This window comes from Canis aureus, chromosome 6, assembly GCF_053574225.1.
Source record: "Canis aureus isolate CA01 chromosome 6, VMU_Caureus_v.1.0, whole genome shotgun sequence".
Lineage (NCBI taxonomy): Eukaryota > Metazoa > Chordata > Mammalia > Carnivora > Canidae > Canis > Canis aureus.
The window spans coordinates 40,008,342-40,022,153 of NC_135616.1; the positions used below are offsets into that span (position 1 = coordinate 40,008,342).

The window sequence follows — 13,812 nt, forward strand, 5'->3', positions numbered from 1 at the left end:
ACCAGCCGGCTGCGGAGGCTGGAGGCGGCCAGGCAGAGAGGAGAGGGGGCCTGCCCATGTGGGACAGACTTTGATTCCGGATCCACCAACTGCCCGCACCTCCCAGAGGCTAATTCGATGGGCGGAGAGTAGAAATCCAGCGCCACACCTTTTCCAACAGGAGCCTTCTTCTTTCAGGACAGGAGGGCAGACCCCAGAAAGTGGATCTGCCCCCACCCAACTCTCCCTGCCTAGATCCCTCCGACTGACGCGATCTTTAACAGGATTCCCACTCTCTAGGGCTGTAGCCTCCTGCGTGCATTTGGAGGGCTCCCGGCCCCGCTCCTCCCTCGGGCTCCATCCTCGGCTCCGCTCCCGCCCCGACTGTGGCTCCGCCCCCGGGACGCCCCGCCCTGGCCCCGCCCCCGGGATGGTCCACCCCCCCTGCGGTTCCGCCCCGCCCCCGCGCAGCTCCGCCCCCTGCAGCTCCGCCCGCCCCGCCCCCGACTGTGGCTCCGCCCCCGGGCTCCCGGCCCCAGCGGAGGCTCTGCGGCGCCCCCAGGTGGCCCCGCGCGCTCTGCAGTTGCTCCCGCCCGCCAGCCCGCCGCTCACGGTTGTCGTGGAGGGGGACGCAGACGCGACGCCGCAGGGAGGGGCGGAGTAGAGATCCCCAGTTCCGCCATCCCCCGGGCGAACCCCACGGAGCCCTGTCTCGCCTCCTGGCCCCCTGGGCCGTCCCAGAGGCGCTGAGGACCGCACCGGCATGTCGGGGGAGGCGAGCGCGCCGGGGACCTCCCCCAGGGCACCGCGTCCCGGGACCCAGAAGGCGTCCGGCGCAGTGACCAAGAAGGGGGACCGCGGGGCCAAGGAGAAGCCGGCCACCGTCCTGCCGCCAGTGGGCGAGGAGGAGCCCAAGAACCCTGGTAGGCGGGCGGCGCGGCTGGGCGCACCGCCGGTGGGCGCGGTGGTGGTGCCGGGGCTGCCCCGGTGCGGAAAGACGCTGTGGTGCCGGGGGCAGCCGAGCCGGGACACGATCGAGGCATCTCTGGGGCTAAGGAGCGCTGTGCTCAGCGCGGGCGCGCACGAGACAGGGTGCTCTGCGTGGTAACCGTCCCTAGGAGTGTGGCCTTGCGCACCCTCTCTCTCTAGAGTGCGGAGATGTGGGAGCGGTGGAGACGCTGGTGAGAAAGTGTTTTGTAAACTTCAAATCCCTTTGGTCCTTCACAAATGCACGTTGTGCAGCTCCCGTGTGACCAGCTCTCTGCTCCATCTCAGGAAGCAAATCACACAGAACCCCAAGCCTGGCCCCCGAAACTCAGTTTGATAGATGTTTGAATTGAGCTTGATCCCAGAGAACTCGCACTGGGGTTTGGGATACTGACAAATACAATAAGATGTGATAAGATGTACTGAGAGAAGAAGAGAGAGTGATAGGACACCTGATAGGGAACCTACCAGGAGGTGTCTTTGACTTTCATTCACTCACTCATTCAACAATCACTTTCTAGATACGGAGAGAACAATATGCACACAGTCCATTCACATTTTCTGGGCAAAGAAAATCATTGGCAGAGTACAAGTAAGCATGTGGCTCTCTATTACTGCATGTGAAAGAACCCCAACCCAAATGGGTGATCCAGGCAGGGGATTTGTTGGAAGGCTTTTTTTTTTTTTTTTTTTAAGTAGGCCTCACACCCAATGTGGGGCTCGAACTCAGACCTGAGATCAAAGGTCACATGCTCTACCAACTGAGCCAGCCAGGCACCCCTATTGGAAGGCTTCTGGATTCAAATCCGTCTGCTTTGAGAGGGAAAGGGTTTGAGGTGATGTCAGCTGGACAGCTGGACACACAGATCGGGAGCACTCAAGGGAGGATAGGGCTGGAGATGTCGCTTTGGGAGCTGCTGAGGTCCGAGCCTATTTAAGGCCTGGGGAGGAAAGAGATTCCACTGGGACAGGAGGAAGTGTAACCAGAGAAGAGCAGAGCATGCAGGACCAAGCCTGGAGATATTAGGGGAGGCACAGCTGGCAGGGAAGTCCTATTGGCCTGGGGGTCTGGGCCGACAGGTGGGAGAGAATGGGGTGACCACTGCCCAGGGAGGCTGAGACAGGGCAACAGGACAGTCAGGGCGGCATTGTGTGCAGTGGGGGGGGGGGGGCGGTGATGCAGGGGGTAGAGGGTGATGGCAGCTGTAGAAGGGTTTATGGGTTTAGAGGAAATCCCATCTGCTGGCTTCCTTTTCTTGAGAAGTGCACTGAGAAGTGCACCGGCAAGGTCCGTGTGGGAGGGAGGGAGCAGGAGCAAGCCCTGTTAGAGCTGCCCTGTCCCCCAGGTAACCACTAGCTCAAGCGTAGATCCAGCCTTTCCAAGTCTCACCAACTTCCGTTAGGTATGGTTCTAGAGCAGGCTCTCTAGGTGCTGTCCCTGGGCCAGTAGCTGGGGCCTCACTGTGAGCTTGTAGAAATGCAAATTCCCAGACTCCACCTAGTTCATGGAATGGGGCAGGGGTGGGGGTGGGGGGGCGGTTTTGACTGCCTTTCCTGGTGTTGCTGGAGTTTGAGAATGCCTGTGTAGAGAAAGATGGTGTTCGTGGAGCCGGGAGGGTTGAGGGGCTCCCGCAGCAGGGGGAATGACCTGACAGGCGGGCAGTGCGTGGGAGTCAGCTGTGCAAGGGGGTTACCCCACCTCCCTGAGCCTCCTCTCCACCACCGTGTCCGTGGAGCTAAGGTGTCTTGTGTATCTGTGCTCCCCTGATGGCGGGGTGCCAGATTTTCCCTGGGGCCAGGGACACCCCTTCCCACCTCCAGGAACCACTTCTTCCTGGAATGCCCATGGGGAAGCAGAAAGGGACCTCTAGGGACCCAGCCAGGTCTGCATAGCCCTCAGGATGGGATGTGGTGGGCGGCTGTCTGCATTAATGTAACTCTGAGAATGAATTGATACTTCTAAAGCATTTAGAGAAGTGTGGGACAGGAGTAAGTGCTGTATGCTGCTTGCGAGTAAATAAAAGTGCAGGACTCCTGTGGGTGTTTGGGCAAGGGGCAGGAGGGGGGTGGGACTGGAGAGGTGCTCCTGGCTTCCTACCTTTGCTGGCAGCAGGCCTTACTTCTTCCCAGTGACCCTAGGCGCCCTGGGGAAGCAAGGGCACCAGAGGAAGCTGAGCGGGTGGGGTGGGCTTGGTGGGAGGCGGAGTCCGTTGTGGGGGGCAGGGGGTACGTGGGAGGCGGAGTCCGGGGCAGGCAGCTGAGGGGAAGCGGCCTTGAGCAGTGGCTGGGTGGAGGTGCCCTCACGGAGGTTAGGTGCCCCAGTTGTGTACACTCCCCATGCCCACTGGCCCCCTTTCTCCGGGGTCTGGACTTTCTGCTGTTTCCACTCAAGTGTTCTCAGCTGCGGGTCTTTACAACGCATCTCAGGTTTAAAAAGTGGCTGTAGGGGATCCCTGGGTGGCTCCGCGGTTTAGTGCCTACCTTGGGCCCAGGGCTTGCGTGGTCCTGGAGTCCCACATCGGGCTCCCTGCATGAGGCCTGCTTCTCCCTCTGCCTCTCTCTCTCTCTCTCTCTCATGAATAAATAAATAAAATCTTTAAATAAAAATGAAAAGTGGCTGTAAGAACGCCCGCGTTGGAGGAGGGGCCCGCGGGCGGGGGTCCCGGTCGTGGGGGGGTGGGGGTGGGGGTGGGGTCCCCGCCTCCCGCTGCTGCCCCTCGGTGGGGGGGGGGGGGCACAGCCACCCGACGCTCCCGACGCCCGGCAGAGGAATACCAGTGCACCGGGGTCCTCGAGACGGATTTCGCAGAGCTCTGCACGCGCTCGGGCTACGCGGACTTCCCCAAAGTCGTCCCCCGGCCTCGTCCGCACCCGGCCTCCGTCCCCTCGGCCTCGATGTCGGAAAAGCCGGCCCTGGGTGAGTGCCGGAGGGGCCCGGGGTGCCTGCCCGGGTCGGGTCGCCCGGGGCCACCCAGCCTCCCGTCTCCAGGCGGGCGAAGGGCGGGGGCGCAGGGCAGCCAGTGCGGCAGTGAGGGCGGCGGCAGCGGCTGAGTCTCTCGCCCTCCTCCCGAACCCCAGCCCAACTGGCCTGGCCCGAGAGGCAGCACCTCCAGGCTAGCGCCCCCCCCAACCTGAGGGGTCTTCCCCTCTGGCCCCCCCAGGCCAGGGGCTCTGCTTCCTCCGTCCTGACCCGTCTCCTCGCACCTCTGCCTCTAGACGATCAGCGCCTGTCGGCGTCTTGCAGCCTCAGCAGTCTGGAGAGCAAGTATGTGTTCTTCCGGCCCACCATCCAGGTGGAGCTGGAGCCCGAGGATAAGTCGGTGAAGGAAATCTACATCCGTGGTGAGTCTCTCCCCCCCACCCCCCGCCCCTCCCCCCTCCCCAGGCCTGAGGCGCCTTCCTCCTCCTCCTGCAGGTTGGAAGGTGGAGGAGCGGATCCTGGGTATCTTCTCTAAATGTCTGCCTCCGCTCAGCCAGCTGCAGGCCATCAAGTGAGGGGACCCAGGGGTGGGGAGGGCAGAGGCCAGCGTGGGGCTAGCCTCTGGTGCCTGCGAGGTAGAACTGAGGGGGCCCGGAAGCCTGCCTGGCCGCTGGGAGGTGCTGGAGGGGCCGGTGGGGCAGGAGGGGAGTCTCCAGCTCCGTGTCTGTACCTCCCAAGTCCAGCTTGTGGAAGGTCGGGCTGACGGATAAGACCCTGACGGCTTTCATTGCCCTCCTGCCTCTCTGCTCATCCACAATCAGGTCAGAGGGAAGTGGGCAAGGGGGAGGGCCCCAGGTTCCCCCCCCCAGTCTGGGGGCGGGGGGGGGGCAGGGCGGGGGGGGGGGGGGACAGTTTGGGAAGGGGAGTGGTGTACCTGGAGCTGGTTTTTGAAGCTCCAATCTGACCAGAAGAAGCACATCCCTTTTCTCCACACAAGCCTAGAGAGCTTGGCTTATGTGCCCTGTCACCCCACCACCATCCGCTCTTTCCCTGGAGTTTTTCCCTCTTCCCCACTGCCTGGGGCCTACTGGACTAAGGGCTGCCTCGGCTCCTCCAGGACCAGGCAGGCCGGTGAGGGAAGGAGAAGGATTTAGGGTAGGCACTGCAGGGCTACAAGGGCAGTGTGCACACTGTGGCAGCAAGGAGTGGGGGCAGAGAGGGAGTGCCACCCAATTTCATGGATGGAGTTCAGGGAGACAGGAAGGCTGCTTGGAGGAGGTGTGCTGAGCTGAGCTGTGAAGGAGGAATAGGAGGGGGTGAGAACAGGGTGTAAAGTTGTGTAGCTATAGGTGAGGTTTGCAAAGCTGGTTTGGACGATGCTTCTCCAGGCTCCCCCCAGAAGCCTTGACTTACCTGCTTCACAGAACAAACCCTCAGCGCCTCACATTGGCTTGCCCATCTTCCCCCGTGGGTGGGATGGACGCTTCTCCAGGGCAGGGATGGCTCTTCTGCAGCTGGAGGTCCTCTATACTCTTCATAGAGAAGCCATGAAATGGATCTTGTCTCCATCACGGGAACTAGAAACAAATTATCCAGCAGAAACAAAACTGTAGAATTCATGTTAAGATACAAAAATAACTCAGATCAACATAATCAAACAATTGAAAATGAATGTGATCAGGTTTAGGTGAAAGGTGAGCCAACCGGAAAGGATGAGCATTGATAATAAATCAGAGAACATTTTTAAGTAGAGAAATTTCTAGCCATTAGTTTGATTTTTGTTATGACTTAGAAAACATCCTCGAACCTCCCCGAGCTGTGGGAGGAGCCACTGCTTGTGGAGGGATCACAAATCACCTCTCAATGTAGTGGCTTAAAATAACCAATATTTATTATCTCATGGTGTGAGATAAATACAGGCACAGGTGAGCTGGGTGCCACCAGCTTGGGGTGGCTGGGGGCTGGGACTGCTGTGCCCTGACTGGGCTAGAGCATCTGCTTCTGAGCTCCATCCAAGACCCTGACCAGCTGCAGCACCCCCACACAAAGACTCTCCGAAGGCAGACAGCCCAGTGCGTGCCAGGGAGCCCCCAACCCCTAACGTGGGGACCACAATCTGTTTGTAATTTAAACTTAGAAGTGACATCTCACTGCTTTTGCCCTATCCCATTCATTTAGAAGTGAGTCACTAGGTTCAGCCACACTCAGGGGCAGGGACTCCATGAGGCATGGACACTGGAGGGTAGTGGTGACTGGAGTCATCCAGGAGGCCAGGTCACCATAGGCCACTAACGCTGGGGAGCCATCCCATTGGCATGGCTACACTTCCGTCCCATATAATTTCCTATGTGGGAGAGTCATCCTTGCACTCTTTCCAAGCTGCACCCCGGAGACCCACCTGTCCTCTCTGACCCCTTCCTCCTCTGGCCACAGTGGTGCCTCCTGGTTCTCAGACCTTCCTCCTCCTCAGAAAGGTGTCTCTGGAAGGCAACCCGCTTCCTGAGCAGTCCTATCACAAGCTCATGGCGCTGGACAGCACGTGAGGCTGCCTTTTCTCACCCCCTTTCTCTGGGCCTGGTTCCTGGGCTAGGTCAGCCCTAGTTCACCCTCCCCACCCTCCATCACCTCCCCACGGACCCTCGATTGCTGTCCCTCCACCCTTGGCCCTCTGGCCCTCCGGAGAGGCGAACCCCACCCCAAGTTCCCAGCGAGCCTGCTCTCCCCTCCCGCCCCTGCCCGCACACTCAGGATCTCGCACTTGTCCCTGCGGAACAACAACATCAATGACCATGGGGCGCAGCTGCTGGGTCAGGCTCTGTCCACACTGCACAGCTGCAACCGGACCCTGGTCTCGCTCAACCTGGGCTTCAACCACATCGGGGACGCAGGCACCAGCTACATCGCAGACGTGTGTGTCTGGTGGGGACCAGGGAGAAGAGATCCTGGGCTGGGGCCACAGAATGGGGAGCAAGGACCCCCTGAGCTGGGAGCAAGGATGGGGGTGTGGGGACCTGAGGCAGGGAGCAGGGATGGAGGGTGGGACCCAGGAGCGGGGATGGAAGGACAGAACTGGGAGTGGGGAGCAGGGCGGCCAGCTGGGGGCTCACGGTGTCCTCGTGTCCTCCCCACTGCCCCAGGGCCTCCGGCTGAACCGAGCCCTGCTCTGGCTGTCCCTGGCACACAACCGCATCCAGGACCAGGGCGCCCTGAAGCTGGCTGAGGTGGGTGCGGTGGCAGTGGGGTGGGGACCCGGGTCCAGGCTGGCGTCTGACCGGGCCCCCTGCCCCAGGTCCTGCGCCCCTTTGAGCTGACACACACCGAGGTGGTGGAGCGCCGCCGCCTCCTGCTGGAGAAGGGGTCGCAGGAGCGCTCACGATCGGTGAGCCCCATGGCCCCCGGGCATGTCTGCGCCCCAGCTGCCCAGCGTGTCTGCGGGCAGCCGTGCGTGGGTCAAGGGAGTGGACAGAGTTAGAGCTTTGGAGCGGCTGGGCGGCAGCCAGGGCCCTGGGGCTGTTGGCTCACCTGCGCACTGGCTGCTTCCCCTTGGAGAGGACTGACCCAGTGAATTCACCTAATGCACTTGGAGCAGTGCCTGCACTTTGTTCAGTCAAAGTGCCCTACAACTGCCTCCCTAGTCTGAGTCTGAGCCGCTACCCCAGCTTGTTCCCCCAGAGTGGTCCCCCACAACATGGGCATTTAGGCAAGGAGATGGGGCGGGAGCGCTGTCAGGCCCGAAGCTCCTCTCCCTCCTCCTTGAGGAAGGGATGCCAACGGCCTCTCCCATCTTCTTCCCTTTGTAAGTGCAGCCTTCCTCCTCCCGACATGGGGATTCCAAAACAGAGCGGGATAAGAACCCCCTGATGGGGGTCAGCAGTGCTGCGTTGGCAGAAAAGGCAGACAAGACCCAAACGACGAAGACCCCAAAAAGCCAGAGCAAGAAAAAAGATAAGTCAGGGGTGGGTATGATGCGAGCAGGGGTAGAGGGAGGAGGGCTCTGGAAGGGATCAGAGGGGGCCCCCTTCCCACACCTGCTCAGGCTCCAGGGAGGCAGAGCTTCCATTGCTTCTCTTGCACGCTCCATAGGAAGTGGCGAAGAAGGAGGAGAAGTCAGGGTCTGGGCAGTCACCCACACAGGGAACCCCTAAGAAAGAAGACCCTAGCAAGGCCGGCAAGGGCAGTAAGTGCCAGAGCCCATCTGTGCAGGAAGAAAGAGCAGTGGGTTGGCTGTGGGAGGCCTGTCCTCTGCCTCCAGAACAGCTTCTGGAGCCGTTGTCCCTCTTTGGGCCACATGTCTTCTTGGCAAGGAGACCCATGCAGGCCCACATCCCGCCCCACCACAGCAACATCCTGTTTCCCTGAACCACCCCGTGGCCCTGCCCTGAGAGGAGGGACCCAACCACCTGCTGGGCCCCAGTCCTGAGGTCTGAGGGGCATCTCTTGGGGCCACTGGGCAGTACTGCCCGGCTGCCCTGTGCTTTCTTGTCCCCCTACCAGAGGTCACCATCCCCGAGCAGAAGCCCAGCAAGGGAAAGGGACCCAAGACTGGGAACAAAGAGAAGCGCAGCTTCCTGCTGGAGTCCGAGGTAGGAGGGGAGGTGGGTGGTGATCCCCTCCCTGTGGCACGTTCCTGGCTCCCCTTCATGTCCTATTGTCCCCTTGTGCCCTCGCCTTTCACACCGGCTCACTGGGGGTTGGAACTGAGCACGGTCCTTTCCCTTCAGGCTGGAGGAGGCCCCACTAGTTGCCTCCTCTGTGCTCTCAGCTCTGCCCCCCACCTTGAGCACTGATGCAGGTGCAGGTGCTGGTGCAGATGCTGGTACAGGTGCTGATTCAGGTGCTGGTGCAGGTGCTGGTGCAGGCGCTGGTGCTGGTACAGATGCTGGTACAAGTGCTGGTGTTGGTGTAGGCACTGGTGCTGGTGGAGGTGCTGATGGAGGTGCTGGGGGGCTCTCCAGGGGCCGAGCCTGTCCCCTAGCCCCTGCCAGCAGCCTCCCAGGAAGGCAGGGCACCTTTACAGACCGGGTACCGCCCGCCCATGCATGGCCCCGGGGGACCTTCTGTCTTGCTACTGGAGCCTTCCTTTCCCCCTTCACTGCGGACCCACTTGCACCTTGCTCCGGAACCTTCCCGACTACAGATTGCACAGCATCTGCCTGCCCAAGCCCTCCAGCTGCCCCAGGGGCTGTGTCCTCACCTTCTGTCTCCTCCATCGGGAGACCTCCTGCCCTACCCATGGAGGGGTCTCTCCTCTTGGGAGTCCTCTCTGGCACCAAGACCAGATCTTGCCAGAGAGGAAAGTCGGGCCTCCATCTGACCTGGGGAGCCTTTAAAAAGGGGCTGGGGCTGCCTTAACAAAATTCTTTTTTTTTTGTTTAAAGATTTATTTATTTATTTATGATAGACATAGAGAGAGAGAGAGGGGGGCAGAGACACAGGAGGAGGGAGAAGCAAGCTCCATGCTGGGAGCCCAATGTGGGACTCAATCCCGCGACTCCAGGATCGTGCCCTGGGCCAAAGGCAGGCGCTAAACCGCTGAGCCACCCAGGGATCCCCCCCCCCTTTTTTTTTTAATAAGTAATCTATCTAATGCCCAATGTGGGGCTTGAACTCACAACCCCGAGATCTAAAGTGGCAGGCTTGTTTCTCCAATGGAGTGAGCCAGGCACCCCCATCCCCACCGTGGGGTTTGCTTTGGCCCTCCTGTCCTGACCCGCTGTTGCAATTGGCTGGTCTGTGGGCCTCCCCTATCTCCCCGGGGGTCAGGTCGCCCACACTGCTCTGGAAACTCCAGTGCCGAAGACTGCTTCTGCCTTTGCTCTGGCTGTTTTCTTGCCTGGATGGTCTTTCTCCCCCACCCCCTCCTCTCCCCTCCCCCTCCTCCAGTCTCGACCGCATGCCCTGCCAGCTTGAGTGTACTGGCCGCTGCCCCAGGAGACTGTTCTGGGCTGGGGCCCCCTCTGGGCTGTGTGCACTCTGTGCTGGGGTTGTGCCCATTCTGGTTCCCAGCTCACTTTCCCCATGGTTGCTTCCGGGGTGGGGGGTGCGCAGGCTCACGTCCATATCCCTGGCCCCCAGGGACAAAGCCTGGCCTGTAGCTGGTCCTCAGCGGGGCTGTGGCCTGTGGCCTTTCGGCGGCCTCCCTCTACCCGCTGCAGTCCCTCTTCTTTAGCAGCTGGTGGCTGAAGCATCGGAGGTGGTGAACCCTCTCCTGGAACCCGTGGAGCACCGAGACGGGAAGGTGTTCATGCCCGGGAACAAGGTCCTTCTGCACCTCAACCTCATGCGTATGTCTGCCGAGCACCCCCGCCGTCCTCGTCCTCCCCGGGGCCACAGGGGCCCTGTGCTGCCTCAGGGGTGTCACCAGCCCCGTCTCCATGGAGTAGAACATGGTTGTGCCACAGTTGGGCACAGTGAGGGTGGTGGCCCTCCTGCACTGGGGGTGAGGGAGGTGGGGACAGCAGCTCAGGGCCTGCTTCAGTCTGTTAGCTTTGGGAGAGAGAAGTGGGTGGGAAATGAGGCAGGAAGGGCAGAGGGGGCAGCAGAGAAGTGGGGGGAGGAGTGGGGCACCACCTGGGCCGCTCTCTCCACCAGGAAACCGCATCACAGATGTGGGGCTGGAGGGCTTCCTGGCCACCGTGCAGCACCAGGCTGAGTTCTCCAAGTCCAAGAGCCCAACCAAGGGCCCTGTGGGGCTGCTGTGCCTGTCCCTGGCGGTGAGTTCCCTGCTTCCAAGCAGGGCCAGGGTTTCCTTGATGCTGGTCCCCACAGCTGCCTCCAGGGCTCCTGCGGCCAGACGGGCAGCCTGGACCACTGTGCCTTCCCTCTGCCCCTCCCCACCCTGTCCCCGGAAATGTCTTCTCCCAGGGGACCGATCCTCATCCTTCCTCAATGGGCACTCCTTTCCCTCCTTCAGAAAAACTACTTCTCCCCACAATGTCCCACGTACACCATGATCCAGGAGCTGATGCTGTCAAGGGATCCCATCAGTAAGGCCAAGCCCAGAGAGGAGGACAGCATGGCTTCCTCCACCTAGCCCCCACCCACCTCTCCCCAGACCCTGGGCTGCTGCAGTCCTGCTGGCTGTGTGGTGGGCTGGCCTCCCTGGGGGGAGACCTCAGGTTCTGAACAAACTCTACGGCTCTACTTTTCCCCCTGAGGTGGTATGAAAACTTGGTTCCAGAACTATGTGGAATGTTTGGACTCCGTCTGTTCATGTCATGCCAGAAATGGCTGAAGGGTTTGCGTTCTGTTGGGGACACACTTGGCCCTTGGCCCCAGGCAGCAGGAGTGTGGCTCTCCTGCCTCCTCTGGCAGGCTTCTTGCTTGCTCTCTTCACCTGTGCTCCCCGGAGGACATGGGATGTGCCAGGATCTGCATTCAGCCTTTGGTCTCAGAGGCAGATTGGAGGGGTGCAGGGAAGACCTGGGATTGGCACCCACATGCACAAGACCAGCAGAAGGGGCATATGTGGGGCTCCAGTTCTGCCATTCCTGGCCTCCCCTCTCCCACATCTCCCCATGGGCCTCAGGTATTTGATTGGTTCGGAGGAGACAAAGACTCAGCCAAGGACATGCAGAATGGGCAGGCTATTTTGGAAAGGGTGCGAAGTCTCTCCGCATCTGTGTAGCAAAGGCCAAGCTCCACGGAAGCCTATACCTTCGGCCGCAGGTGTTGGCAGGTTCACCTGCAGTCTGAAGCAGGGACGCCCAGATGGTGGGTGGGCACGGAAGCCTGGAGAGCTGCCCGACCTGAGACAACCTGTGGATGGGCCCAGGGAGCACGGGGCTGGTCTCTGGGAGCTTCCAGAAGTGTCCTTTGTGCCCCGGCAGATTTAACCTGGCCACATCCCCTCTGCCCATGGATATCCGCTCACCTGGCCCAGATGCCCACCCTGTGAGGCTCCCCTGCTCTCACTCTGGGGGTCTCTGTGCCTCTGGGCACCTGGCTGCTGAGCTGCTGCAGGGAACAGAGATCAGCTTTGGAGGGCCCCCCCCCACCGAGCGTGCTGCAGGGCCCTTGTCCTCCTCCAGCTCCGATGACCCCTGTAGGAGTTCTGGGTGCCCGCCTGGACCCCAAGTTCATGAGGTTGGCAGGTCACATGTGCTAGGTCTGAGGGAGCAGGAGCCAGAGCTGAAAGGGAGTTTGTCCCCTGGTCCATCAGTGCAGGCAGACAGGTAGGAGGTCTAGGGATGTGGCTGTGGGTGCCGTGCTGGCTTCCAGGGCCGTCAGGAGGCCTTAGGAGGCCACAGATGGTGACGCTCAGCCTCTGACATGCCCCCTGTCCCCATTTTGTCCTGGACCATCTCCTGTGCGAGTTTATTCCATGGGTTCTGGGTCTTTTCCTGCTTTGGCCATGGGGCTATAGAACTGTCTACTCAACCATGGCTCAGTGTGTGTACATCAGAAGCTTTGGGGGAGTCTGTGGCCACAGGTGGGTCTGGGGACTGCCTTCTGTGCCCTCCACCCAATCCTGAGAGCCACCACAGGATCTTTTATCAGAGCAGCTCCAGAAATCACACACATACCACCAGAGTTGAAGAATATTTAACTTTTCTTAAAAACAAAAAACAAAACAAAAACAAAAACAAAAAAAAACTTAACCATGAGAAAAAGAGTATACATTATTTTAACAGGAAAACAGTCATTTCCATCTCTATATTTTATATATTATATATATATTTATATATATATGTATATATACACCTAGCACAGTGTGGATATTCTAGGGGGAGCTGGCATGGGACAAACGGCCGATGCTGTAGTGGCTCTGGAGATGGTCCTGGGTTAACATGGGGATTCCAGCATTCACACCCCCTGCCTCTCATCCTGGGGCCTGGTTTTTAGGGCCGTACCTGATATACTGGTTTCCTCTAGGGAGAGAATGGGGTGGGGTGGACAGAAGTAGGGTCAGGGATTCCCCCGAAGAAGATGCATCCTCAGAGCCCAGGCCGCAGGGACTGGGCTCTCAAGCCAGGTGGGCTGGGACCTGGGTGCCCAGGGCTGTGTCCCCCTTGGGGCCCTGACTCTGGGTGGGGCTGTAACTAGGAGATGTGAGCTGTCCCTTCTGTAACTGCCTCTGGCCCCCCAGGAACAGAAACAAAACAGGTCAAAGTTATTTACAAAGCAAGATGCACATACAGTACATACATATTTATAGGAAACCAAAGTGACAAAGAAGGGAGAGGCGGAGGTACCCCACCTCAGCCCTGGGGTCCTACAAAGGAGGGAGGAAGAAAGTGCATGTACACAGAGCCTCCTCCTTTCACCTGTGTGTCTGGGGGCCTTGCAGATGCAGTCCGCATGCTCAGGAGAGGCCCTGGTGGGGGAGTGGGGGGGTGGGAGAACGGCTGGAGGGAGAAGACACTGGAACTCAACCCAGACATGAGCAGACCAAGGACATGCGGGGCTCCCCTGGGGTCTCCCTGCCATGTGCCCCTCCCCTGGGGTCTCCCTGCCATGTGCCCCTCCCTGGGCCGGTCCCCAGAGGAGGAGTGGGGATGATGCAGGCAATCTGGAGGTTTGCACAGCTACAGTCCCGGGGATGAGGCTGCGTGTGTTGTGCCATCTTCCAGGGGGGTATTGGAGCCTGTGGATGCGGCGGGGAGGACTGTGAGGAGCTGGCCTGGGGTGACCCTCCCTCTAACGCCCCCACCCACTGTGGTGCTCGTGCGAGTGCCTCCTCCAGTGCCATCCCTCTGTGACAAGGTCATGGGTAGCTGTGTGCTGCGACCTTCACCCCCTGCATCTGGTTCCAGCCCAGAGCAGGTTTTAGGTGGGAGACCAGCTCCCCTGCTTCATTCTCTCTCTAATCCAAGGACAGTTTCCCATTTTTAGGGGGGGCTTCTGTAGGGTTTCCCTGAAAAGATCTCTTTCTGAAGTTGAGTATATGAATTAACTATGCTGGGGGGGCGGATGAGGAACCCCCC

The 13,812-nt window shown here is 60.1% G+C and overlaps 2 protein-coding genes across 23 annotated transcripts in view; one reads left to right on the forward strand and one right to left on the reverse strand.

The window, feature by feature from the left end:
* The first annotated feature begins 558 nt into the window (after positions 1-558).
* Positions 559-11,071, forward strand: LRRC71 (leucine rich repeat containing 71). Of its 6 annotated transcripts, none has more exons than XM_077901181.1 (15): positions 559-902; positions 3,734-3,883; positions 4,183-4,308; positions 4,382-4,457; positions 4,630-4,707; positions 6,357-6,425; positions 6,635-6,794; positions 7,024-7,107; positions 7,176-7,265; positions 7,693-7,842; positions 7,970-8,063; positions 8,381-8,469; positions 10,056-10,170; positions 10,478-10,599; positions 10,800-11,071. In XM_077901181.1, the coding sequence occupies exons 1-15, from the start codon at positions 743-745 to the stop codon at positions 10,917-10,919; spliced, it is 1,683 nt and encodes a 560-aa protein (XP_077757307.1). In that variant the 5' UTR covers positions 559-742; the 3' UTR covers positions 10,920-11,071. The 6 variants fall into 6 exon arrangements, with proteins under 6 accessions (XP_077757307.1, XP_077757308.1, XP_077757310.1 ...); XM_077901182.1 differs by having other exon boundaries at positions 10,059-10,170; XM_077901187.1 differs by lacking the exon at positions 559-902 and adding an exon at positions 1,025-1,160.
* Positions 11,072-12,414: 1,343 nt separating this feature from the next.
* The window catches only part of ARHGEF11 (Rho guanine nucleotide exchange factor 11), an 86,500-nt gene continuing 85,102 nt past the window's right edge, over positions 12,415-13,812 (reverse strand). For 16 of the 17 annotated variants that reach the window (XM_077901177.1, XM_077901173.1, XM_077901164.1 and 13 more), the window contains one exon: positions 12,415-13,472. In XM_077901177.1, coding sequence (XP_077757303.1) covers positions 13,414-13,472 — 59 coding nt within the window. In that variant the 3' untranslated portion in view covers positions 12,415-13,413. The remainder of the gene's footprint in view (positions 13,473-13,812) is intronic. The other variant, XM_077901166.1, reaches the window with a different exon arrangement.

Bases quoted from the DNA above. Each gene is read 5' to 3' on its own strand.
- LRRC71 (XM_077901181.1), top strand. From the start codon at position 743: ATGTCGGGGGAGGCGAGCGCGCCGGGGACCTCCCCCAGGGCACCGCGT. The intron at 3,884-4,182 runs GTGAGTGCCGGA...CTCTGCCTCTAG, and splicing joins GTCGGAAAAGCCGGCCCTGG to ACGATCAGCGCCTGTCGGCG. The intron at 6,426-6,634 runs GTGAGGCTGCCT...CCGCACACTCAG, and splicing joins CTCATGGCGCTGGACAGCAC to GATCTCGCACTTGTCCCTGC.